This window comes from Anomalospiza imberbis, chromosome 5 (assembly GCF_031753505.1).
Source record: "Anomalospiza imberbis isolate Cuckoo-Finch-1a 21T00152 chromosome 5, ASM3175350v1, whole genome shotgun sequence".
In the NCBI taxonomy this organism is placed as follows: Eukaryota; Metazoa; Chordata; class Aves; order Passeriformes; family Viduidae; genus Anomalospiza; species Anomalospiza imberbis.
In genome coordinates, this window is record NC_089685.1 from 3591038 (window position 1) to 3617464 (window position 26427).

At 49.9% G+C, this 26427-nt stretch overlaps 1 protein-coding gene across 12 annotated transcripts in view; it reads left to right on the forward strand.

Annotated features, from left to right (window-relative positions):
* Window positions 1–24893, forward strand: part of PFKFB3 (6-phosphofructo-2-kinase/fructose-2,6-biphosphatase 3) — a 39496-nt gene extending 14603 nt beyond the window's left edge. Inside the window, exons 1-18 of one of the 12 annotated variants that reach the window (XM_068189413.1) lie at window positions 5861–5942; window positions 6331–6445; window positions 10799–10924; window positions 11206–11302; window positions 11415–11481; window positions 11607–11681; window positions 11988–12044; window positions 13716–13840; window positions 14579–14786; window positions 15053–15199; window positions 15340–15444; window positions 16407–16536; window positions 16712–16774; window positions 16933–16997; window positions 18501–18671; window positions 19720–19742; window positions 21544–21594; window positions 22586–24893. In XM_068189413.1, the coding sequence (XP_068045514.1) occupies window positions 6367–6445; window positions 10799–10924; window positions 11206–11302; window positions 11415–11481; window positions 11607–11681; window positions 11988–12044; window positions 13716–13840; window positions 14579–14786; window positions 15053–15199; window positions 15340–15444; window positions 16407–16536; window positions 16712–16774; window positions 16933–16997; window positions 18501–18671; window positions 19720–19742; window positions 21544–21594; window positions 22586–22592 (1596 nt within the window). In that variant the 5' untranslated portion in view covers window positions 5861–5942; window positions 6331–6366 and the 3' untranslated portion in view covers window positions 22593–24893. Of the gene's footprint in view, window positions 1–5860; window positions 5943–5991; window positions 6446–10798; window positions 10925–11205; window positions 11303–11414; window positions 11482–11606; window positions 11682–11987; window positions 12045–13715; window positions 13841–14578; window positions 14787–15052; window positions 15200–15339; window positions 15445–16406; window positions 16537–16711; window positions 16775–16932; window positions 16998–18500; window positions 18672–19719; window positions 19743–21543; window positions 21595–22585 lie in introns of those variants that run through there. The other 11 variants (XM_068189415.1, XM_068189419.1, XM_068189422.1 and 8 more) reach the window with 11 other exon arrangements.
* Window positions 24894–26427: the final 1534 nt, after the last annotated feature.

A 26427-nucleotide genomic window follows, 5' to 3' on the forward strand; every position in this document is an offset into this window, starting at 1 on the left:
GCCAGGCATTGCATTTACAACTCCCATTTCCTTTCCTGCTACCCTTTAACTTGGCCAATTATAACCAAACACCTCTAGTTAGGGCACAAATCCTACCACTCAAAAGAAAATAAGGTTTGAACCCTTGTCCTCCTGTCTGAAGAGCTATAAATTAAAAGGAATTAAACAAATAAAACAACTTTGCAGAGTGTTGACTTCAAGGAAGAGTTTACTGTCCTTGAAAGAGTTCCTGCGTCCTTCCGAGTGTGACAGCGACAGTGACAGGCTCAGAGCAGAGGGCTGAACAAAAGCAGCAGGTCCCTAACTTGTTACCAGCTGAATGAGGCTGAATTCTGCATCTCTGCAACCCCTTCCTGGCTTTCCCTGTCCCTTGGCTGCCAGGAAAGCAAGGTCAGCCCTGGGTGCAGTGTTTGACTGGGTTGATAGCGCGGGGCGAGCAATGCCCCGTGCCTTTGTGGGATTTCCCCCTGTGGGGCTCAGCCCTGGTTTCTCAATGTCAGAAGCTGAATCCCGTTGAATTCTCCCCCCACCTTTCTCTGCTTGTGGCTATTTTTAGGCAAAGCTGCAACCATGGGCAGGCGTGTGGCAGCCCAGGTCTTGCTCCAGTGGTGTCCCAGCGCCCGGCTGTTGTCAGCAATGATCGGAATTTCTTACAACCGGCCAAGGAAGGAGTTTCATGAGCACATCAGGTGCAATTAGAGGGTGCAACAGGCTGAAAAACTGCACGGCTTGTCTGCAGCCAGGAGAACGCGTGTCTGCACTGGTGGGGGAGAGGAGGGAGAGCTCTGGGGCACACGATGTTCCCTGCCCTGCCAGCATCCTGCACCCCGGGCTGGGCTCAGCCCTCACTGCTGCAGAGGGACCGGGAGCTCTGCCCTGATTTCAGGGTAAATCCCGTGCTGAGCAACATCCCTTAATCCCTGCAGGAAACCCTGTCTGCAAATAATACCGTGAAGAGATGGTTTTGCTTGGTTTCTGTTCCCCTTTGCAGCAGGAGGAAGAAAAGCAGCGTGAGACTGCAAGAGCAGAGGGGTAAGAGGCGAGAAATGAGGAAGAAAACACAGCTTGTTAAGAGGAGGGGAAACTAAAAAAAACTCTTTTCCATGGCAGAAACACTCCGATCCATTACAGGGACAGATGCAGGAGCTCTTGGTGTTCCCTCCCGGGAATCTGGAGCTGGGTGGGATGAGGGAGAGGGAGAGGTGACATCCTGGTCATGCAGGTACAGTTCACACTTCGCTCCTTGTTTATTTATTCCTGTAACTGAAATACCTGCGAGGGGCGAGGGAGGCAATTGAAAACTGCAGGCGCAAAGGACCGTGAACTCCAGCTGCCTCTCCAAATCCAAACATTTTTATCAGCCTGATAAAAATCAGACGCTTATCACCCTCCCCGCCACGAGCCTGACCCGTAGCAGCTTTTTTTCAAGTCCTTCCAAAGAAAGCGCCATCAGCAGTGAAAACTGCTCAGCATCCAGCTGACAATGGGAGGTATCAACCACCTGGTTTCCTTCCTCACCTTTCTGAAAGCATCTAATTCCCCGAAAAATATTACAGTTTCCTTGGCTTGTTCAGTATCCCACAAATTTAGAATTTTTTTTTCTGTTGCTTTTGCTGTAGGTTTTTTTTTTTTTTTTTTTTTTTTTTTTTTTTTTTTTTTTTCCCAAAAAACATATAAATGCCCCTTGGTCTGCCCAGAGGAATACATTTTTTCAGTTGCAAGAAAATGTAATCAAAGCACTAGTAAGAGTCTGGGCAGCTGCTGCCTGATTTTTGCAACCACCCTGCCGGGCTACAGAGCACTTTGGAACGGCTTTAAACTGGATGAGAGTAGATTTAGATGGGATGTTAGGGAGAAATTCTTTCGTGTGGGTGTGGTGAGGCCCTGGCACAGGTTGCCCAGAGAAGCTGTAGCTGCCCCTGGATCCCTGGAAGTGTCCAAGGCCAGGCTGGATGGGGCTTGGAGCAACCTGGGGTAGTGGAAGGTGTCCCTGCCCATGGCAGGGGGATGAGACTGGATGATCTTGAAAATCCCTTTAAACCCAAACCCTGCTGTGATTCTGAACGCTGTGCCCACATTCCAGGCTGATAAACCTAGGCCCTACTGGAAACCGCTGCAGATGAAGCTGCCTTGACATGAATGGAGCACAATGTGTGGCTGCACCTACACAGTGATGTACACACAGCTCCCAGCCACCCTCTCCAAATTCTAACCATGCAAAGAATTCCTGGATGTGTGACTCGGATCCCACCAGGCATCTCCCCCCCTGCACCCCCGCGCCACGTCCGAAGCAGAGGATGCGTGTTGCACCGAACGTAGGCACGAACGTGACTGGTCCTTCCCTTCCAAGTTTCCTTTAGAGGGAATCAAATAAATAAATAAATAAATAAATAAAAAAGACATTAAAAGAGGAGGGTGAATCATGGCTTAGTCAGAGTTGGGGCTCTCCAGAGCAGTTGCTGTTGGTGCTGGCATTTTGATGCCACAGGGAGGATGTCAGGGAAGGCTGGCTGGTCACCAGTAGGTTCTTCCAAAGGGGATGGAGAATGAAGTCTGGAGCTGTTATTTTGGGATGCATCCAGAGCCTAATGCCACTGTTCAGGATGGGTTGCTAGGTGAGTTAGGTGTTGCAGCTGCAGTGGAACAAAAGAGGGAATTGACAGGTTTTACTTTTGGTCTTTCGGAGAAGTTTGGAGACTGTGAACCCCGTAAGAGCTGGGTATCCCATTCTCACACAAATGGGGGTTTTCCCCTTCTCTGCCAGACTTTCCCTTTTTGTACTTCCCTCTCCCACCTCTCTGGACCTGCTGTATTCATCCCATGGACGCTCAAGGTGAATTTTTTTCCCATCTACCACCAGGATTTTTGTATTTCAAACGCCGGCATTACATTTATACCCCTGTCCCTTCTCATTTATTAAATTTCTGCCAGGTCCTGACTGGGGTATGTATGGCAGCACCTCCAGCCTGCACTGGCTGGTTGATTCCTCCTTCCACCCTCTGTGGCTCAGCATCACTGGCTGTCCCATGTCACACTGTGCCTGTGGTGGCTCTCCAGGAGCTGACACATCTTCCTGACAGCATTCAGGCTGCATCAGTGACTTGATTTCCTGAAAAATCGCTGAGCTAAGCACCCCTTTGGGCTCTTATCACAGCAGCTGCGAGCAATATTTTATTTACCAGTCCAGGTGCTATTTTTAGGAAGCTGGGGTTTTTGCATAGCACGATTTGGGAGGGGGGAAAATAATCCTCTGAGTGTGCACCTAGTGCTGTCCTGCTCCCTGCCCTCTCCCCGGGGTGCAAGTGCCTTAAAAATAGTAGTGCTTCTTCCAGCTGACCTCCCTCGGAGCAGCTGGGTGCTGGTGCCTTTGAAATCCAGGCCACTTATTTAGGAGTTGGAGCTTTCCGCTCCAGTTATTTAGGAGTTTCTAAGCCAAGAGTTACTAGGTGGATCTAATTTGAAGCGACTGTGATTTTAATTCAGGCAGGGTTTTGCTTTCGGGTTCCTTCTCATGTCATGGGGGTGGTGATTTGTGAGGTGGAAAAGAGCCACGGAGAGGGGAGAGAGCTGCTGGAGGAAGGGGGATGATGCCCGAATTCCTTGTCCTGTAAAATCACGTGAATTTTTATCCTCCTTCTGACTCATGCTCTAGCTGGGAACCGGATTTCTGTTGCCCTACATGTGAAAAGGATTTGGGGATTCTGTGCAGAGTGGTCCAGGGAGGGCTGCTGTGCCTGACTCCCATCCCATCCTTGCCAACTGGAGCACTCACAGCTCTCTCCCATCTTCCTTCCCACATCCCAAATCTCTGGTTCTTTTCCAGCTCACTCATAGTAGCTTTTTTTAAATTTCTTTTTATTTTTTTTTTCTTTTTGCCTGTGAATATTTTTTCCCTGTGTAGGAGAGGGAAAGATTGTGCACTTTTTACTTCATCTTGGCTCCATGTAAGGAATTAGCCAGAAATATCTTCCTTCTAAATGCGTTATAAAAATACAAGCCTTTGCTTCCAGAGGAGGAAAATGCCCTAAGTTTAAAAAAAAAAAAAAAAAATTGAACATTTTAGATATCTGAGATGCTCCTTATCAGGCTTTAAATTTTGAAGCAAAATTTGCTGTATTAAACACCATCAAAGCAGATGCTCCCACCTCTACAGCTCTTCCCACCCGTGACACATTCCCACATTTCCCTGCTATGGCAAATTCCCACCCAGAATCCTTCCAAAGAAACCCCTCCACGCCAGGTGGGATCATCCCCATCGGGGTTGGGGGACAAGGGGCTTTGAGCACCTGCGTGTTTGGGGTTTGGGCGTCGTCACAGGAATTTTCAGGGTGGTCCCAACCCTTCTGTGCTGCAAACAGAGGCTGTGTGGGGGTGCCAGCATTGCTGGGGTGCAGTTTGTAGCCTAATTTAGAGTGGAAACATAACTTGCAGGGACCTGGCAAGTGGATTAAGAAGTCTAATAAACTAATAAAAGAATGCAAATATAATAATAATAGTAATAGTAATAATAATAATAATTTTCGTATTTATTGTATATGAACATGACATAATAAAGAACAAATAAATTAATAGTAAAATGATAAAATAATATAAAAATAAAATCATTCTATGAAAACATTAAATAATAAACAATGAGACGGGATTGTTAAATTAAAATAATATTAAATTTTTAAAATATTAATTACAAATTAGCGTTATGCGCCCGTTTGAGAGCAGAGGCTCCCCGCGGAGCATCCCCAGCGCTGCGGCCGCTCCAGCCGCCCCCGAGCCGCTGTTCGCGGAGGGACGCGGGGCGGCCCCGCCGCCTCCCGGCCCGGCCGGGCGCGGAGCGGGGCGGAGCAGCCGCGGTGGCCGCGGGCGGAGGCGGAGCCGCCGCATCCCGGGCATCCCCTCCGGGGGAGGCGGCTCGGCACCGCATGTGCGACGTGAGCGACGTGCAGGAGCGCCGGGCCGGCATCCCCCGGGCCCTCGGGTCCCCCCGGCATCCCCCGGGCCCTCGGGTCCCCCCGGCATCCCCCGGCCCCCCGCGGGACGCCCCGGCCCCAACCCGCTGGCCGCGGAGTGAGGGGCGCAAGGGGCGCGCTGGCGGAGACCCCCATCCCGCCGCTGTTGTACTTAGTGTTCCTTTCTCTTTTTTCTCCCCCTCTGTTTTTATTATTAAAAATAGTTTTTATTTTATTTGTCTCTAGTTAATTTTTCTAATTTTATTTTTCATTTTATTTAACTTAATTCTCAATTTTTTTTTTAGTGCATGTCTTTTCCCATTCTTATTCTTGCCTCTATTCCTTTTTTTTATTTTCTTAATTAATTTTTAATTCTTTTTTTTTTCTCTTTACATCTTTTACTCCGTTTTTATTTTTAAAGTATTTTTTAAAATGTTGTTTACTGTCGAGTTTTCATTTTCCTTTTTTTTTTTTTTTTATTAATTCAGTTTCCATCATTTTCCATCATTTTCCCTCGTTGACTGAAAAGACGCGAGGACTGCAGCGGACCATTTATTCAACCACAGATATCTCAGCGTGGGCGTGCCCTGCGCCCCCCAGGTTCCCGCTGTGGGGGTGGGCTCGCTGCCGCGCTCCCCCCGCGGAACAAAGCGCGTCCTTTGTCCGCGCTGCAGTGCGGGGGGCGGCCGGCAGGGGGCAGCAGGGGCCGCGCCGGCATCCCCCGCTTCATCACCACCTCCCTCCTCCTCCTCCTCCTCCTCCTCCTTCTTCTTCCCCTCCTCCTCCTCCTCCTCCGCGGCGCCGCAGCGCCCGCCCGGCCCCGGCCCCGGCCCCGGCCCGCTCCGCCCCGGAGGCGGTCCCGGCCTGTCGGGATAGAAATAGGCGGCCCGGCAGCAGCCGGCACATCGTGAGCGGAGCCGGCCGCAGCCGCCGCCAGCGCTGTAGCACCGCTCCTTCCCCGGCTGCCTCGCGTGGAGATTCTCCTGCCTTTCTTCTCTTGTTTGTTTTATTTTTTTCTTTTTTTTTTTCCACTCTCAATTTAAAAGGGAAGATAGGTTGTTTTTTTTTTTTTTTTAATCTATATTTTTTTTCACCCCGCTTTCCCAGCGGGGCTCGCCCTCGCTCCCTCTCAGCGCGCAGCGGCTGCGCTGGGGCCATTCCTGCCCGGCTTTGTGCCCTGCAGACCCGGCCCTCCTCTTCCTCCTCCTCCCCCTCCTGCCGTAAAACCTTCACGAGGCTCGGAGCAGCATCCGAAAGCGCCGCAGCCGCTCGCCCAAACCACCGACTGCAACAAAAACCCTTAGTATTTTTTTATCATATATTTCCCTCACCTCCTTCCCCCTCCCCTTTTTTTTTTTCTCCTCCTCCCTCCCGCAAACGCATCAAGGTGGACGCGGAGCGCAAAAAGACCTTTGTTTTAAAAATGCCCATGGAGCTGACGCAAAGCCGCATCCAGAAGATTTGGCTTCCCAATGACAACCGCCCGGCGCTGCCCCGCCGCTGTGAGTACGGGCACGGCAGCATCCCGGAGGGACGGGGATCGGGATGGAGGCATGGCGTGGGTGGGAAGCTCTCCCCTTTCTCCGCGCAGCGCGGCGCGGGGCTCTTTGCAGCATCCCTGCAGCATCCCTCCTGCTCGCCGTGCCCAGCATCCTGGCGGTGCCCGCATGCCAGCCGCTGCCATCCCGTGACTCAGTCCCGGCAGGAAGGTGCAGCCGGCTGTCACATGGCCCCGCGCAGCGCAGGATGCGGGGAGGTGCCGCGGCACGCGTGGCCCCGTTTCCACTCCCCGCTGCCAGCCCTGGGATGAAAAGGGAAGGGAGCAGGTCGTTCACCTCGCACCCCGGGTGCCAGCTCAGCTGGGATTTTCACCGTGTCGTGCGGCTCGCCCGGGGATTTATTGATGGCAGGATCATGAATGGTTTGGGTTGGAAGGGACCGTAAAGATAATCTTGTTCCACAACCCTGCTGCCACGTGACAGGACACCTTCCACCAGACCAGGTTGCTCCAAATCCTGTCCAATTCGTGTGTTAATTTTTTTTTTTTTTTTTTGAAGGACTAGGGCAATGTATTTAGGGGGGAAAGGCCCCAGCCAAGCACCAGCCGTTTGCACTTTACCATTTAACCCTGTGGGGAAGAGGAGGCAGGTGGAGGGGAAGGCAGAAATTAGTGCTGCAACTTCTGCAGTGGTTTCCCATTATCTCTGAACATCGGAATATAAAAATGTTTGGGTCCTTCCGGTGTTACTACAAACCAAATCTTAAATCGTGAGCCAATCCGAAAGCTCAGGAAGCAGCTCCTTTAAGTCACCCACCAGCTACACGGACAACCTGCCAGCTGTGCGATTCCTAGCTCTAAACGAGCGCCGCAGGAATGTGCGGAGTCGGGATGGAGGGGGTGGCACTCGCAGCCTGGCGAGCGATGGAAAGCGGCTTGGGTGAATCAGTGTTTCCGATGCTTTCCTTCATCAGGCGTTTAAAGTCGCTTCCGATGTTTATTTACCTTGGCTGGAAAGTTTCTCCTTCTAAATAATAATAATAGTTTTTAAAGAAGTAGCTATCCTGTGAACTTGCCAGATGCTGTTGCCCGTGGTTGTGGGTCAGGCACCCTGGAGCAGATGTTGGGATGCGCAGCCTGTGCCTGGCAAGGGCAGCCCTGCAGCTGGAGCTGCCGAGGAAATGGATTTCAGCAAGAGGCATGTGGGTAGCCAAGGGGCTTTGCTTAGAGTGGGGTAAAACGTCTCCCGGCTTAATGCTTTGCACGTGTGTCTCTGTGGCTGGATTTTTCTCAAGGGCTGGCACCTCTGAAAGAAATCCCTTGTGCATGCAATGGTTTTTTGCCACTTCGTTCGCCTGGTTTCTCAGAGAGAGCTCCCTTTTGGCAGCGGAAAAAACCAACATATTTGATATATTAAGGCACCGAGGGGCTTATTAATAACATAATGTGGCTTGTGATTATATTTTCCTGGGGTGGGAGCGAGCCACGCTGTGCATCGTGAGAAGAGGCTTTTTAGGCTTTTTTTTTTTTTTTTTTTTTTTTTTAGCTTACTCTTTTTAAACTCGAGGTATTTTAAAACGCGAGGTGCTATTAATTCCTCAGCAGCAACAAAGAGCGAGGGCTGTGCAAAGCTGGGTGGGAAGGGAGGAATAACGGAGACCGCTTCCAGCGTGATGCCTGGAGGGAGCGGGCGCAGCCCTGGGAGCATCCTCTGGGAGGACGCTCCCCGGGTGTGAAATAACGAGTCCGATGGTGTGATGGCTGGTCCAGGGGAGGCTGCAGGCATGCCTTCGGCTGCCCTTTTGACGGCGATCCATTAAATTGCTGTCACGCCGCACGTCTCTCACGTAGGGGCTGGGAAAGTCGAGCCGTCGAGGGCGCTGGCTGGGCAGAGCCGGGCGAGGGGAGGGGGATGCTCCGGGAGGGAAAGGGCTGCCACTGCCTCTCTCCATCCATCCCATCGCTGCCTTTTCCGGCCCGGTGGGTGTGGAACACACGGCCGGGGTGTCCGCCTTCATCCGCGGCTCGCAGGGGTCGCGCTCCCGGCGGTTCCACGCGTGCGTGCGGTGGGGAGTGGAGTGCAGGATCGGGCATCCCTGGAGGTGTTGGAATTGCAGCGGGAAGGAGCTGGGGAAAGGGCAATAGGACTAACAGAACGTGCAGTCTGGCCTTGTGCGAGGTTTTGGGGAGTACTTAGGAGGAGACAGTAAAAATGCCTGAAGCGGGGAGGTGGCTGTTTTATCCGACTTTTTATAGAAGCAAATTTCCTTCCCTTTTGGGCTGGGTGTTTTTTTGGTTGTTGTGTTTTGGTTTTTTTTCTTTCCCTTCTCTTTTACCCACTGGCGAAGCTGACTTTCTGGCAAATAGCAAAAGTGATATGCTCCTTTTAAATACCCTCTGAAAATCATCCCTGGCCTTGACTTACCTGTCGATAAGGAGTAATGAATATGTATTGAAATCCCTGATAGCTTCCCAGCAGTGGTAAAAAGAAATGATGAATGAGGCCTTTGTGAAAGACTGGGAGCAAAACACTGGGTTCTGTTTCATCCCTCATGCAAAGTTTCCCAGGGACTTTTGCTTTGGGCTCAGATTCCTGATGAAATGTTGCTCACCGATGCCATGGTGTTTTGGGAGGTGCTTCCCAGGTGCTGTTCCACTGTGCAAGGGCAGTAAAACTTGGGGGAGATTCCTGAATTAGGGATGTTTAACTCTTGCAGCAGCCTTTGGAGGTGACACGTGTGTGCCCACACAGTGCCAGCCCTGGGGCTGTCACAGCTGTCTGGAGCTACAGGGACATGAACAGTACCCAGCATTGTCCCTTTACTCTTGGAGTGTTATTTAATGGCCCTAAATCCTCTTGGCTCTACTCTTTGAGATCCTTTGTCCACTAGCAGGTAGGGAAAGGAAGAGCTTCCTTATTTCAGGTATTATTCCTTCCTCCTCCCTTTATCTAATAGAAGTGTGTGGGTTTTGTGTAAAACAGACTTGCACCCATAACTTGGATAAGGATGTGAGATTGTTGGGGGGGTGGAAAGTGTTTTCTTGGTATGTTGTGCAGCTGCCCCAGCACAGAAAATCGGCACTTGCTGCCAAAATCTTTGGGAGCTGCCTTGGGGTTTTGAAATGCAGCTGGGTGGGGGGCAGGTTGCACAAAGGAAGTGAGTGTGAGGGCAGCTCCAGCCAGGGGAATGAAACAAACAAACAAACAAACAAAAAAAAAAAAAAAAAAAAAAAAAAAAAAAAAGGCACCTATATTCCTATATTACAGGTAGTTTTTAATCTCTTGCCTGCTGAGTTTGCTTCGGTAAGAAACTTAGGAAGATGATGGGTGGCTCTTCTCTGCCATCTGGGTACCACTGCCATGAATCTTCCTTGTGGCTTTAATTTGGTTTCTCCAGCTGCTGGATTTATTTATTTTCTTAGAAGGGGAAGGTAATCCCATGTGCTTTGCATGTTCTGTGGATACCTCTCAGTTTGTTTGTCCTTTCCAGATCCACGCTGACAAAAACCTACCCCAGCCCTGTGTGCATCCCCTGGTCCCACCTTCAGGCAGCTGTGACAGGCAGGCAGAGCTCTCCACCCAGGCCATAATTAAGCAGGGTTTTATGGCTCTGCCACCAGCCACTCACTCCCTGCATTCCTTTCCTATGAGGTCTCTGTGCTCACCGGGTGGATGGAAGGGTGGGTGAGAAATCCCCTGCAGGGTCCCATCTGTCCTGCGAATGCTGCCTCTGGATTTTCATTCCAGCTGTTTGACATGGACCCTCTTCATGACAAAACAAAACAAAAAAAATCAGTAACCCAGCTGGGTTTATGAGGAAAAAAAAGGATAAATCACTTGGATATCTACTTTTAAATGCTGCTAGTTCTGTGGTTCTCTTGCCTTGTTTGTCTTGAGAAAATCCACTTAGCTGGTTGTGTGTCAGCTAGAAATCCAGTCAAAGATTTTGGGAGATGCTTTCTGTGGGTGAAGAGCTTGGACCAGACCTGCTATTTCAGCACAGACACTGCTGCAGGGAAGAGTCAAAAGTCCTTGGCTATCCTTGAGCTTTTCATGGAATTGCCAAGCCACTGGAATGTGAAGTTGTGCTTGCCTTGATTTTGAATTTTATTTTTTAAGTTATTTTTTTATTTTGGTTGCAAATGAGGAAACTGAGGCACAGAGGCTCTCCAGGGAGCCTGGGCCAGCTCCTGGCTCCTTGCCTACTTTGCAGCCATCAGGATGTTCTTGCTGTGGCTTTCATGTTTCCTCCAGCTGCTGAAGGACTTGGAAGGAGTCCAGATAAAAACAAGTGCCTTGTAGGGTCGACTCAGGATGAGCTGGAGAATTAACAGCTCCTGTTCTTTTTCCTTGCAGCCTGTGGGCCTCAGCTTGCCAATTCCCCCACTGTGATAGTCATGGTTGGCCTCCCAGCCCGTGGCAAGACCTACATCTCCAAGAAGCTGACTCGCTACCTCAACTGGATCGGTGTCCCCACAAAAGGTAAGGCTTGCACTGGCTGCCAGGGGAAAGCAGGAGGTCTGGTCCTCAGGAATTCTTCTAGATCAGTGCTTTGGGAGATGGGAGGTAGTGGGGGATGTTTCCAAGATACCACAGGCCAAATATCTGTGTTTTCACATCCTCATGCAGCCCAGGTTCTCCTTCACTCTGAAGACCAAGGGATGGCCATAGGATGTAATTTTTTGGCCCCAGCTTGCTTTAACTGCAGAAGCTGCACAACTGAGTCATGCCCCTCATTTTGATTTTTTTTTTTCCCCATCTAGTTTTCAACGTTGGGGAGTATCGCCGCGAGGCCGTGAAGCATTACAGCTCCTATGACTTCTTCCGTCCTGACAACGAGGAAGCCATGAAAGTCAGGAGGTGAGAGTGGCTTCTGAGAGCTCAAAACTGAATCTGTACAGGATTGGTAACTTCAGGGTGGCCACCACACCCAGAGAACATCAGGGCCACACGTTTGTCCCCTCTTTTGCAGGCAATGTGCCATGGCTGCCCTGAGGGATGTGAAGCTGTACCTGACGGAGGAGGCCGGGCAGATTGCGGTGAGCTCCCAGATGTGCTCTGGGGTTTGGCAACCCCAAAGGTCCTCTGCAGTCCCTTCTCTGAGGAGGGGCTCTCTGGGAAACCAGGCTCTTGAGGTGCTAATGGAGATCTTTTGCTTTCAAAGGTTTTTGATGCCACCAATACCACGCGGGAGAGGAGAGGGATGATCCTAAACTTTGCCAAAGAGAATGGCTTCAAGGTTGGTGCCATGGGGCTGATGCCTGCATTGTGAAGTCCACTGTAGTGCAGAGTTGGTCTATCTTCTTTCACTCATGTGTTATCCTCATGCTGCTCCTGTGTGAGGGAGGTTTCACAGCTGGGTTTGATTAAAAATATGAAACTTTTCCTTCATTCCCCGTACTGAGCCTTGGGGAAGGAGAGGATGGGACCGGGGCAGAGGGAGAGCTCTCTGGTCAAGCAGGGAGGAGGTTGGGTTGAGCAGGGAGCTGGCTGAATGTTACAAGCCTTGCGGTGGCTTTCAGCTGGGCTTTGCTTTGCTTCACAGGTGTTCTTCATCGAATCGGTCTGCAATGATCCCAACGTAGTTGCCACCAACGTTATGGTAAGTGTGGAATGGGTGGAAGTGTCCTGTTTTTGCTTTCCCTCCATAGAGAGGTAGGAGTGGCACCACCTTCACAAGCTCTGGTCTTCATAGTGGGCTTCAAATACCCTGGTATCTGCTGGAGGGACAGCACAGCATGGCAGTGGCAATCTAGGAGGTTCCAGGAATGTGTTGGTGACTTCCTTCTCCAAGGGACAGCACCTCTCCTTGTTTGCTCTCTGCTGAACCTTGTTGTCACCAATAAGGAGGGGCTGGTGAGGAGCTCCAGGGCAGCCTGTGCTGCAGTAGCTGTTAAGTGAGATGTCAGGAGAGCTTATGTTGGCCTGGAGTACCATGGGATAAAAAGCCCAGGAGGGAAGATAGGCCCAAGAAAACTGGTTCATGGTCAAGGATCATCTTCTCCAAGTTCAGCATTCCCAGCAAAGGAGCAGCCATCAAAAATGCCAGGATGAACAAGGAGCTCCTGGACAAACTCCAACACTAAAAGGAAGCCTACAGAGAGAGGATGGAAGCAAGGACAGGCAGCCTGGGAGGAATACAGAGATTATCTGAGCAGCCAGGAATTGGGTTAGGAAAAACAAAACCCTGACAGAACTGGGGGACTACAGGTGCAGTCTCACATCAGGGTTTGGGAAGATAATGGAGCACATCATCCTGGAAACTCTGCTGAGGCACATGGAAGATAAAAAGGTGGTTGGTGACAGCCAGTATGGCTTCACTGGAGGCAAACTATGCTGCCAGCCACAGGCTGAAGAGTGTCTTTTGCTCCTGCTGGGAGCTGTTATCCCAGTGACCAACATTTTGGGAGGTTGCATACAGCCTTTTCAACAACAAAATTCGCAGTTTGCTGTTTTTTCCCCCAAGCTGGATTTTTTTGAGGATTTTAATCCCTTTATTTGGAAACTAATGCTTGAAGGGTGAGAAAATCAGCTCCTAGCTGAGCATGGGATTTTGCTCCACAGGGAACTGCAGATAAATGGTGCTCTTAGTGCTGGGACCAGTGTGGAAAATACACCCCAGGCCTGGGATGTTGCCACATGTGTTGATCCATTGTGTTATCCTGTTGGTTTCAGGACTGCTTGTGAAGTTACCAATGTGTAATGCTGCTTTCAACCCCAAATCTTCAGGAAAAACAGCCTGTTAGATTAGTTCAGGCAGGACTTAGTCTGTGAGGGTTGTGGGTATTCACACTGCCTGTTTCTAGTGTCTTTCAGCCCAACAGCTTGTAGCAAATAATGCACAGAAAGGGGTTGAGGGTTGCCATCCTACTGTCCTGCTGCTGAGCTGGGATAAGCTTCTTGCCTACGTTCATGCACTTCCCTTTCTCAGCTTGAATTTGAACCTGATGGGGTTTTTTTTTAGCCATTAGGAAGCTCAGTTTTCCTGCTGTTGGGTGGCGAGTGCTAGACCACCTCTTGGGAGAATGGGAGTGGACTGTCTGTACTAATCAGGCAATGGTTGATACCAAATTCTCCCACCTGATGCTTGGTTTTGGGTCTAATTTGCTGCTTTTCTGCTCTGCGATGACTGATGACTATAAAGTAGTCATCACTGAGTTTCAGCTAATCACTGGATCTTGGCAGGACGTTGAAATTCCAGATTAGCATTGTCTGGCTTGGGAAGCTTCCTAACCTCTCCTTGTGGCATGTTTTTTTTTTTTTTCTGTTGCAGGAAGTCAAGCTGTCCAGCCCAGATTACCGGGACTGTAATTCCACCGATGCCATGGAGGATTTCATGAAGAGGATCAATTGTTACCAAGCCAGCTACCAGCCCCTCGACCCTGATGACTATGACAGGTAAAAGACCTTGACTTCTGAGCTGCCTTGAGCACCTGCCCTCTCCCAGGAAAAGAGCAGTGAAGAGTGGAGCTGTATTTCACTTTATCTTCAAATGCCTGACTGTGCTAGAATGATTTATGGCCAGGCCTCACCTTGAATTCAGGCCTTTTATAGGAAAATGCTGCTTTCCCCAGGCCCTGTGGCAGGGAAAAGGGCACTGATGCCTTCCCAAGCTCTTCTGGGCTCAGATGAGCTGTTTTCAACCTTGTTCTGCAGGTCTAAATACAAAGGCTTTGGGAAAGCACTTGAGTTTGAGTGGTTGAGGTGCTTTTTTCCATTGTCATAGTTAAAAGAAGGGACTGCTTGGCTCAAACCCCAGGATTGAGCAAGCCCTGTGGCTTCTGCCTGGTGGCTGTGTGCCTTGGAAGAGCTTTGCTGTCCTGCCTGACTCTGCAGGCACCTCCCAGCCTCTCCACTGCTCACAAACACCTCTGTGTGCCCTGTGTGGATTGTCCCAGTCCTGCTGATCCCTGTCCTGGGGAGGAGCATGTTCCCTGTTAGTCCTGTTTAATCCTCTTTACTGCTGCAAGAGGAGGGGTGGCGATTACACTGCTGCTATTCAGCTCTCCATGAATCCCCACTACCTGTTGGCTCCCTGCTGAAAATAGCCTGCAGGAAATCCTTTGAGCTGTGTGATTACATGGACAGAGATAACTCACAGGGCTGGTTTGGAGAATGACATCTCTCTGTCCCCAGGGAACTTTCTCTCATTAAAGTCATCGACGTTGGCCGGCGGTTCCTGGTCAACAAGGTTCAGGATCACATCCAGAGCAGGATTGTTTACTACCTGATGAACATCCACGTCCAGCCCCGCACCATTTACCTCTGTCGGCACGGGGAGAGCGAGTTCAACCTCAAGGGGAGGATTGGAGGGGACTCTGGCCTCTCCAACAGGGGCAAGAAGGTGAGGGAGGAGGAAAATGTTCCCCTCTGGCTTCCAGGAGTGATGTGGCTGTAGTAGATGCTGTGCCTTGGGTTAAATGCATGTTTGATGTCAGCTGGGCTGCTGAGGGTCCATCTGTAGCTCTTGGGGATCAATGAATGTGTGGCTGCGCTTTCCCTGAGCTGATCTTTCTGCCTGTGAAAGGCAACACTAACTGGGAAGTAGGGAAGAAGGCCCATTGGGATGCTGTGGACCAGGTATCAACCTCTTTTTTCTATGTCCCACAGTTTGCAGTGGCACTGAACAAATTTGTGGAAGAGCAGAACCTGAAGGACCTCAAAATCTGGACGAGCCAGCTAAAGAGGACAATCCAAACAGCAGAAGCTCTCCAGCTGCCCTATGAGCAGTGGAAGGCACTCAATGAAATCGATGCTGTGAGTATCTGTGCAGCCACAACAGCTGGATGGGGCTGGTTGTTGCTTAACAAGAGAAAGTGAGGTTTTGTCTGGTGGCTGTGCTGATGCTGTTTGACTTGAGCATGTCCAGTAACCTCGTGCTTGTCCTGCCCTGGCAGGGTGTGTGTGAAGAAATGACCTATGAAGAAATCAGGGAGCAACATCCAGAGGAGTTTGCTCTGCGTGATCAGGATAAATACTACTACCGTTATCCTTCTGGGGAGGTAGGTCTGCAGAGACACAGCACTTTTACTGTAAATGTGGCCTTTTTTTCCTCATTCTGTCCTCTACTCTTGAGCAGAGGAGCAGTGGGAGCCCCAAGAAACTAGAATTAAAAGAGAGCAGGGCTCATGTTTTACCTCTACCTTGAGCTCTTGTGAAATCTTGAAGATCTCAATAAGAAATATGTCACTTAAAAAGCAGTCCCACTGACTTTATAGCAATTTAGTAGGGAAAAGCCTCTGGAGGTGTTTAGTCCAACCTCCATCATTATATCTGCTCACAGTTTTGTGCTGCCCTAATTTTATTTCCTTTAATTTCCAAAAAAAAGTAATTTCACCTTGTTCTCGTTATGATTCCCTAGGGGTTGATGGTAATATATCTGTTCCTGGCAGTCTACTTTCAGGGTGTGACACAATGAGCTGGGAATTTGCATCAGTTCTGGATGATACTTTAGGCTGTGAATTGAGCAAATTATCCCCAAATTAAAAGTCATGCCCATAGACATTTCAGAAAAATCTTTGGGGAGGTCCTCATGACCCTGTATCTAACAGAAGAATATGTGGGGAGTTCAGACACCAACTCTGGGTGTCTGGGGCTCCTTCTGGTTGCCTGACATTGTTTTTATGAGGCCCTTCAAAACCTTGGGGTTTCTCAGGTTGCTCCAGACTTCTCAGAACTGTGAAATCCTGTAGCAAATCAAATATCAAGATGATGGAGAGGCTCTGTCGTCAGAGCCCTTGTTGCTTACATTAATTCTCCAGGCCTGAGCTGTGATTCACTGAGATGTGAATGGTTCCTTCTCTAGGAGTTCCAGAGTAGCCTGGGGATGAGGATTTATTTGTTTTTAGCAGTTTGTTGGCTTACTGAGAGGGATGAAATCAGGAGGTGTACCAAGACAATACTGGTTCTTTGGGATGCTCGTTGCATTGATTCCATGCTTCATCTCCTTTCCCTTCTTTCCCAGTCCTACCAAGACTTGGTGCAGCGCCTGGAGCCAGTCATCATGGAGCTGGAGAGGCAAGAGAACGTCCTTGTCATCTGCCACCAGGCCGTCATGCGCTGTCTCCTGGCCTACTTCCTGGACAAGAGTGCAGGTGAGCTCCCTGTCTCTGGGAAGAGGATTGTCCCTGCTGGAGGAGGGATGATGTTACAACTCTGGGGAGACTGTTCACATCGTGGAGAGTGCATCTCTTTGGTGTGGGATGAAGGTGTCTGAGCCTGCCTCTGGAGAGGAGGTGGGATAACCCTCCTGCTTTGCTGTCTCCACAGATGAAATGCCCTACCTGAAATGTCCCCTGCACACAGTGTTGAAGCTGACCCCGGTAGCCTATGGTGAGTGGGACCTTCCTAAACATGCCAGGGGGATTGACTTGTACCTCCTCCTGAATGCAAGCTGTCTGGGAGAAAAGCAGGGATCTGTGGTGGGGTGCTTGGTAACATCCTGTTGCTGCTGGGCTTGCTGATGTGTCTCTGTGGGCTCCTTTCTGCAGGCTGCCGGGTGGAATCCATCTCACTGAACATTGAAGCAGTCAACACCCACAGAGATCGGCCAGAGGTGAGTGTTGCTTTTCCCTGGAGCTGTCCTTTGGTCTCCCCCTCCTGTCCCCTGTGGTCATCTGGCAGTGGGAACTGCCAAATCGTGCCTGGGGTGGTGGGCATGGGGAGATTGCTCAGCTGGGTGCTTGGAAGTGTTGCTGGAAGACTGGGAGCATCAGATGTGTTCTTGCTCTCCAAAGTCGTGGCCAGTTGAGGGTTTTCCAAGGGAAAAGGACTGTTGCATGTTCCTGCTTCCCAGTGTGTTTGCCCAGGGAAAACTCCTCCCTGGTCTCTGACTTTCACCTGCATGGTCATCCACTCGCCTGAGCAGGAAGTGGAGCTGTGGATGGAGAAGGTGACTTCTCCCAGGTCTCCCAGTTGGCTGGCAGAGCCCAGGCTCGATGCTTGCCCTCCATATGCCTCTGAGGGTCTCTTTCTGGTATGCCCGTGGCTCTCTGTCATTCTGCAGGGTGGGAGGTGGCAGTGCTGGGCTGGGGATGCTCTGTGGAGGAGACCCCTCCTGTGGAGGCATTCCTGTAGGGTTGGGTCTATCTGCTGAGTGCTCCACTGGAGCTCAGAGGCCAGAGCAGGAGGATGCCAAACTTGGTGTCAAGGCTGGGCAGCCACCCAGAGTGGGCCACAGGGACCCTGGCAGCACCCATGTCCCAAGATGCTGGGACATTTCCAACTTGTGCTTAGTGGTGGAGCCCAAAGTGATGCTGAACAGTCAGAGCTATCCCCATTTGGACCACATCTCCTTTCCTTTGCTTCCCCTGTCAGGTGGCAGCACCTGAGCTGCCTGTCCCTCCCTGTAGCTGTGGGGGAAGCCAGTCCTTCCCCCTGCATGGGGCCACTGATGCCTTGCTTTGCCACCCTTTCTGGGGATGGCAGCAAGGCCTTGGGTAGGACAGGGTGAGGCATGTGCCAAGTGCTTGGGTGCCCCTGCTCAGCTTTGCCTCCGTCCCCTTTGCTTGAGTTGGAGCTTGGCGTGGTGCCGACCCTCGCTGGCTGCTCTGCTCTCATTTCCCAAATCTTCCTGATCAGCCTGGGCTGGCTCATCTTCCCTCTTCTTGCTTCCACTCCTCTCTCTGGGGTGGAGGGACCAGCTTCGAGGAGGAGACCGATGGTACCTCTGTGTCCTGCAGAGTCACGGCTTGATTGCTGCTGGGTGTGTTTAGCTACCTGTAGTTACTTTTTTTTTGGGCAGCTGAGACTCAGATGAGGAGAAAATTTGTCTCATATCTGAGTGCAGAGACTATTTTTTTTTTCTCCCCTCCCCTTCTGTGCTCTTAAGCATTTTGCATCAGGGGTTTCTTTTTGTGCCCAGAGACTTTCAGTGCATCCTTTGCTCATGGACAGTGACTGTGGGGAAAAGCAGAGGCCACTTTAGGACAAGAAAAAGAAAACCAAAGCAACTTGCTTCTTTTTTTTTTCCTTTATAACTGTCGCCTTCTTCCTTTTTCTTTATTTTGCTTTATTTTTTTATATTTACTTTTATTTTCTTTGTCTCACTTTAATTTAGGAAGCAAAGAAGGGACCTAACCCGCTCATGAGACGTAATAGCGTTACCCCTCTAGCAAGCCCAGAGCCCACCAAAAAACCTCGCATCAACAGCTTTGAGGAGCATGTGGCTGTTTCTTCTGCCCTGCCAGGCTGTGTTCCTCAGGAAGTGCCCACGCAGATGCCGGGACAAGTTAGTTGAACTCTTTTTTTGGTTGTTTTTTTTTTTTTCCTTTCCTTTTTTTTTATTTTGTTTTGTTGTTGTTCTCGTTGTTTTATTGTTTGTTGTCCTCCTGTCACTCCTGAAGCTGAGGAGCTGCTTGCACTTGTCGTAACCTGTTCTGCTGTCTGAGATGAATCTTCCTCCCATGGCTGCTGTCCCTCCCTGCCTTGGATCACTGTTGATCCTCTTTTGGGTTTTGAGAGCGTCATCGACTTCCACCAGGCTCTAGGCTGCATTAATTTAGTGCCTTCACCATCCAGCATCAACCTTCTGAGGGGTCTCCTCCCTGGAGTGAGCAGGAACAAAGGGCTCATGCCTTCCCTTCCCTCTGGGTGTGCTTGGCTCTCTTGTAGACCTGGGCATGGCAGTAAATCAAATGCTCTTGTGCTTCTCTGAAGGAGGAGCTGCTGCCAAGACTCATCTTTGGCTGGAAGGGTCTCCTTCATCCTGGAGCTCTAGGCAAAATGGAACAAAATTGAGTAGAAGGTTCTTGGTGTGGTGAACCTGGGTGAAACCCTGTGGGTAGCTGCCATGGTGCTCATGTGTCCTCTCCTCTTTCACCCACCCATGAAGGGACATGGGAAGGGAGGCCTTGCTTTCTGCTCACTTTCCCAGGCACAAACCCCTCTCCTAAGCTCACTAAGGAGTCCTATATAGTCTATAGGAGCCTTTGCCATGCTGCCCTTCCACCAGCTGCCTGTTGGATCTCGCTGTCTTGCCCAGCCCCTCTCCCTGTTGTCTGTGTTGGTGTGATGTCCCCCTCCTTGCCCAGATCCCGGGCAGGTTAGGAATGGCTCCATGCTCCACCACTGCTCTGCTTGGTTGCTGCTTTGCACGGGCCTCCCAGGACAGCTGGGTCTGTCTCGGCTCCCAGGGCTCTGCTTGGGCTGGTTGAGCCTCACAAGAACCCTTTTGCCAGCTCTGGCTGCCCGGTGCCCCTCGCTGCTGTCCGCTGTCCTCTGTCCGGTGTGGCATGGAGTTACTGACACCTCTCTCTGTTCTCTCTGTCTCTCTGCAGCCTTTACTAGGGAAGGCATGCCTGTAAGTACCTTCTTGCGTCTTATTCCCCCTTCCAACCCTTTTTTTCCATGTCTCTTGCCATCCTGCTGGGTTCTTTTGTTGTTGCAAAATCCGAACGTGGTGTGGATTTCTTGGAGTTAATGTTTTGCTGGTTTGGGGGGTGGGATTTGTTTTAGGAAGGGTAAAGAGGAGACTGTGGGTGCTGGTTTGTATCCTAGCTGGATGGAATGTCCCAGTTTTGTTGTGAAATTAAGCAAATTATGACTTTCACTCTGATGCCTGTGGGTGATGCTAGTGGGTTTTCCTGGAGTTGTCTCCTCTGTGATAGAATGTTGTACTCCAGGTGAGAGTCCTGGGTTCTCTGTCCTTCCCGAGGGCTCTGAGTTGTGAGTGATGGTAGCAGAGAGGTATCTGAGAAGATCAGAAGCTTCTCAGGAGTGTGTTTTCTGGAGCTAGATGATCCTGGGGCTAGCTATCTGCAGTTCTGCAAACTTGGGTTTCGGAAACCCTCAGCCTAGATGTTGTGGGCAGAGTGAATGGAAATTGTCCTTCTCTAGCTCTATTAAGAAAGCAAAACATCTTGAGCATTTGATGCACTAATTATGAATAATCAAGGCTCTGGCAGTTTGGCTTAGGGCTGTTATATCCCAGAGTAACAGGAATGGGACAGCTCTTGGATCAATTTGAAGCCTTTGGACTTGATTAATGCTACATTGAGAGCAGCAGTTACGTGCTCAGATGTCTTCTCAAAGACTGGGAAGACTTTGGGGCTGAGCTGATACTGGGGAGTGTCCAGGGGGTCTTTTTGCCCCCTGAGGGCCAGTTCAAATCAACCTGTGAGCATCCCTGGCTTGGGTTGTTCTGTGGGCTGAGGATGGAGGGATCTGCTCTAACATGCCAGGCCAGAGCTCAGCCCTGCTTGCCTGTAGCAGCTTTTGAATCTTATATTCCCCTTTTAGAGTAAACACTCTTGAGAAAAGGGAAGTTAGGACTGTTGTTGGGTGAGATCACCGTGCTCCTGCACGACTGTAGAGGTTGAGTTGCTCAGCATGGCCTGCATGCCTGTGATCCTGCCCTTGCTGCTCATGCCCACTAAAGCCCGTGATGAAAGCTGATCCTCTTGGGTTGCTCTGAAAGAATTTTGGTTTTTGTCCATCCTCCCCTCCACAGTTTTCACATCTGTATTGTAACAAAAGGCACTGCATGCCTTGGTGCTGGCTGGGACACTGGAAGCACACTCTGTTGAGTTTGGGAGATGGATGTGTCAGATTCTGCTGGAGCAGGCAGTGATGGTTACCCACACCAGGTGTAGGCTGGCAGCAGCAAGTTTAAAGTCTCCAGCTGCTGGGAGCCTGTCTCCCCCTCCTAGTGTGGGACTTAAAAGCTGCCTTTGTGGGACCCGTGAGGACATGCCAAACCCAAGGCTTGGTGACATTCACACTGCTGTTAGCTCTGAGTGACCGCTGTCTTCTACATTGGTTTGTCCCTCACTGTCCCCACCTGTATGGGGCTGGCGAGGTGGAAGGTGCCTCTGTCACTGCTTGCATCGTGGGCCTGGGTTGGTAGTGGGAGCTTCATGGCATCAGCCCTCACTGTTGGGGTCTTGGCCCCCATCCAGGAGGACCAGGGGACACCTGGAGAGGCTGGGGATGTGGCTGAGTACCTCAGAGTCCTCCTGGCTGTGGGATTGAGCCGACTGAGGGTTGTGGGACTACCTGGCGTGATGATTTCTTTTGCTTGCTTTGTGATCCAAAGTGCACTTTTGAACAGTCACCTGATTCCCCCTCCCTTCTTCTTCCCTTCACTTTTCATGCTTAAAAAGAAGACCCGTTTGTCACTTTCTCAAAGTTTTCTCTTTGCTAATATTTCCAAGGTAAATGGCTGTGGTGCATGTGGCTTTTCCTAACCCTCCTTCTGTTTCCTTAGACAACAGAGAGAACAGCTCAGCCTGCTCTGCCTTGTAGCCTGGCTGGGATTCCTGGTGCTTGTAAGAGGCAGCTTAGGTAGTAAAAGCATTAAAAAAACCCAAAAAAAAAAACCCAACAACAAAAAAAGAAAAACAACTGCCAAAAACCAACTAAACAAAGAAAACAACAACAAAAAAGGAGAATCTTTCCTAGCTGTTTCCTAGTCCTTTTTTCCCCCTACCTTGTTTCATGTAGTTCTGTGAGTTGGGAAATGTCCTTGTGGTCCCCTGGGCTTTTTGTGGAGCAGATCTCTCCTGGGGGCTGGTCCTGCTTGTGTGTAGCTGGTTGTCTCTGGTTTTGTGGTGCTCACCACGTGCTGGTGGGTGCCTGTTGTCATCACTCTGTACCAGGGCTGTGTCCGGAGCGGCTCTTGGGCCCATGAGACCTCATGGAGTGTCACCAGGAGAGTTGTGCTGCTGCTCTACCACTGGTGGTGGGTGGTCCTTGGCATGGCCAGCGGGAGCTGCCTGTTCTTGGCATTGCCAAGGGTGGACAAGCAGTGACCTCGTCCTTGGCAGGCAGGGGGGACACTGCCCACCCTCAAGGGGAGCAAGAGAGAGATGTTTAATTGGGCTGCTTGAATGAAGAATGTGATCTCCTATCACCCAGTATTGACCAAAGAGCAGCTTCAGAAGTGCAGACAGGGTGGGGTGGGAGGGTTACCTTGGGTTCAGCTCAGATTTTAGGGATATCTAAATTCGAACTCTGTAATTAAAGCCAGGCAGCGCTTGAGGAGAGGGTGAGTAGTGAGTCAGTCACCTGCCTCTCCTCGGGTGGGCAGTGTCCTGTGCTTTGTAGTGACCCGTGCGTGGCTTTGTCCCCTTGTTCACGTGTTCCTACAAGGTGCTGCTGGGCCGGAGCCTGACCCCAGCACCTCTCCTTTCCCTCTCGTTCCAGAACATGAACAACTCCCAGAAGCCGTCGTGACTCCGTGGGCACCGTTGTGAGGCCGCCGGCGCTGCCAGCTTCTCATCCCATCGCCATTCCCGAAGCTTGCTTCCAAACCGGTCCCCTCCGGCCGCGGCGAGGCCGACCCTCGGCTGGCTCCACTCACGCTGCCCGTTCACCTGCAAAATCCCGCGCTGCTGAGCGGGGAGGGATGCAGGAGAGCGGAGGATGAGCCCAGCTCCCTCCCGGGGTCACCGCCAGCCCTTCAGGCTGCAGCGTTTGCTCTCCTCTCCGGCATCCTGTTAGGTCGTAGCGAGCTGTAAAGTGCTTCTGTAGTGCACAGGAGTTTCATTTTCTTCTCTCTCAGTGGTTTTGATCTTCGGTGTAGATGATTGGTACCCATCCGTCTCTGGGTGGGGTGTGTATATATGTGGATGGTGCGGGGTTAGTAGAGAAATAGGGGGAAGGGGGTGGGTACAGGGGTTTTGCTTTTTTTTTTTTTTTTTTTTTTTTTTTTTTTTTTTTTTAATTGATGTTATTAATTACTTTTTAATAAGCCCCTAACATGCTGTGCTGCAGTCCCTCACCCACACTACAGCTGGTCACACATGCCAGCCTGGCTCATGCAGATCTGTGAGCACCAGGAAAGCAGCTCTGTGAACTCCTTCACTGCTGGGTTTAATAAAAAAAAACAACCCATCCTTTCACCTTATTTTTTTTTAAATCAACATATCTTAAAGGGGTTTGCAGAGAATGTAGATCTGCTGCTAAAACTGGTTGAAAGATGCAAGCAGTGCACGAGGAACCATGCCAGCAGGGGCTTGGGTGATGCTTTCATCTTGGGGAGCACCCAGGGATGGTCTGAGTTCAGGCATGGGTTGAATTTTGGGGAGGCTGAGCACTGTTTGAAGTGCTGTGCTGGTATTTCATCTCCCCTTTCTTCTTTTTCAGATGGAAGTGGAGGTATTGGGAAGGGTTTGAATCCCTAGGCTTAGATGCATTTTGTAGACACACAGGTCTCATGGAGGTGGCCGGAGCTCTGGCTGGGTTGCAGGAGTCCCTGTCCGACTGCAAAGAGCCACAAGAAGGGACAGTTTTGTCTGTATTTTAAAAATTTTATATATACATGCACACATTGTGTGTGTGTATATGTGTATACTTAGAAACTGCTTGATTTTTGCACTTTATTTGTGGCAGAAGCATAACTACTTTATTTTTTTTCCTAGTTGTTCCCCTTAACAGGGGAAGCCTGAATACAGGCACTTTTTCTGTTTGTTTTTAATTGTATTTTGCATGCTGGAAAGCTGGGACTACAAAATAATAGTAGTTACAATGTTTGAGGTGGGGGGGAACAGGGTGAGGACCTGACTGACTCCATCAGCCAACTCCCAGTGGTTTGATCCATAAGATCCCTTGTTGGCAGCCTGTCCTGGGCTGGGAGACAGCAGTTAAAAATGGCAATTAACCACTATTGCTTTGTGTAAAAATCGGTGTATTTTGGAATTTTTTTTAGGGTTTTGGGTTGGGTTTTTTTTTTTTTCTCCCACCTATATGCAACATCTTCTCCATGCCCATCCCATGGACATTTGTTTTTTTTTGCTGAAGGCAGGAGGTGAAGGCAGCCACCCCTCCTGCAGCACTAGGCTGGGGAACTGGAGGTGGGCAACCCTTTGGATTCATCCTTCCCATGCCATTCCCCAGTGTCCTGTGTAGGGAACACCATCCCCAGAGATGGAATCGGAGAGGTTTGGTGCAGAGATGATCTTTCTGTGAGTGTGTGCATGTTCTGGGGGTGGGTTTGGTCTGTTTTTCCTTTGGGAAAAGGTGAACCACAGTGCCTCGCGCTTCGGCCTCGCGCTCGGAGCGGCACCGACGGCGGGAGGGCTCCGGGGCCACGCTCAGCCCGTGTGCCACGGGGGTGACAGTCCTGGCAGTGCCCTGCCTGTGCGAGCTTGTGCATATGTGTATCATATTCCTGTACAGATAAAACAAAGAACACTCCCCCCCCTGCTTTATTTCTGTTTTAATTGCCTCATTAAAAGCAGACTTCTCCCTTTGTGCCCTGGGTGGCAGCTGCGCTTTCGGTTTCTCTGCCTTTCACATAAATGAATGTTTTGGGGAGGCCACTCACTTGGCTCTTTTCAACTTCCTCCTTCTGTGGGGAGTTTTTATCTCTCTCCTCGTGCTGCTGCAAAAAGATAAGCCAGCAAATACACAAACATGACGTCTGGCTGCCCCGAGATCAATCCTGTACACATGTAATTGCACGGATGTTTTGGTGTGTATTTGTGTGTGTATATATATAAATATATATATATATATATATATGAAAAAAACCAAAATGGCCCTAATTTTTCATCCTTTTAATAGATGTCTCAGTAGGTCTACAAAACCCTGAAATCCGAACGTGGTGTTTTTTCCAGCACTGGGAAAACAGCTCTCTTGAGTTCCTCTTGTGCTAGAGGGGTTGGTGGGATGGTGTCAACCCTGTGCCATCACAACTGCCCCAAAAAACTTGCTGTCCATCTTTTTGGTTAACAGAGCCAAGGCCTGGGCAGTTGATGCCACAGCCAAGGCAGACTGGGAGAGAGGACATGTCAAATCACACCAATGATTTCTTCCCCTACCTTTTTTTTTTCTCTCTGGTTTGTTTTCCTTTGTGATACTTGAATTTATTTTTTAAGTTTTTTTTTTTTTTTTTTTTTTAATAGCAAAGCACTTTTTATTTATTTAATGTATACTGCAAAGCTTGGAGAGAAGGGTGTAGTTACTTGGGATTACTTTTTTTTTTTTTGATTTGTGGTATATTAACTGTTCTGTATATATGTCTGGAATAACTGCCTGAAATAAAGCTGTGCCAGCTTAAAAACAGGGTCTGCCTTTCAGAAATTTGTATATTTTGCAGTTGCTGGACCAATAAAACACCTTGTTGAAATACAGATCTGATCTGGTTCTTCCTTTGTCAGAAATCATGCTCTCAGGCCCTAAGGGTCACCATGTGCCGCTCTGTGCTGCCTCACCCATGTGTTCCTGTGCCTCCTAAATAAAAATTATCATAAAAGAGATTGTGGATGCTCCATGCCTGGAAGTATGAGTTGAAGGGGGCTTGGAGAAGGTGTTTTTCAAACCATTCTATGAATTCCGCAAGTGTTAACATCTACTTAGGACAACCAAATGCTCCCCAAGCTGTGCATGTTGCATCACTTTCTTGAGTAGAAAAGTGATGTATTGGGACTTTTCCTGCCTAGATCTAAATCTAGGGTGCAAATTAGGCAGGGCTAGGCATTTATTCAAACCTAGTCTAGCTCTTGAAATCAAATAGCTGGGTCTCGAGTGAAGGGCTGGACAAGAGCTGTGCCCTGAGATAAGGGCTGTCTTTGCCCTGAAGGCAGGAAAACAGCTGCCACCACCAAGAAAAGTTCCCTGTAAAACCCGTGTGTGGGTTTTTCCTTAATTCATTTAATATCAATTAATTGTTCCAGAGAAAAAGTGGGAGAAGGCAGGGAAAGGTGTAATTTGACATGATTTTTGGGAGCACATCTTGAGTGGATGCTTCTTCTGTGACTAGAGCCTTGTCCCGCTATAGGAGTTGTATCTCTAAGAGCTTGTGGGGAGCTAAAGGGGCCAAAATGTGCGGAGTGCTGTGCATCCCAGCTCAGCTCCGTGCTTTGGCTCCTGCTGGTGATGTGCAGCCCTTGCTCTGCTCTCCCTGGGCTGGCAGAGCCTGTCAGGCTTTGCTTTGGGCCAGAGCTTTTGGGGTGCACAGGGATCATCTCTCTGCTCCCAGCTGCTCTGTGCTCCAGGCCTTCACACCGAGGAGGGTGTTCTCTCATTTTAAGTGTCATTGAGGC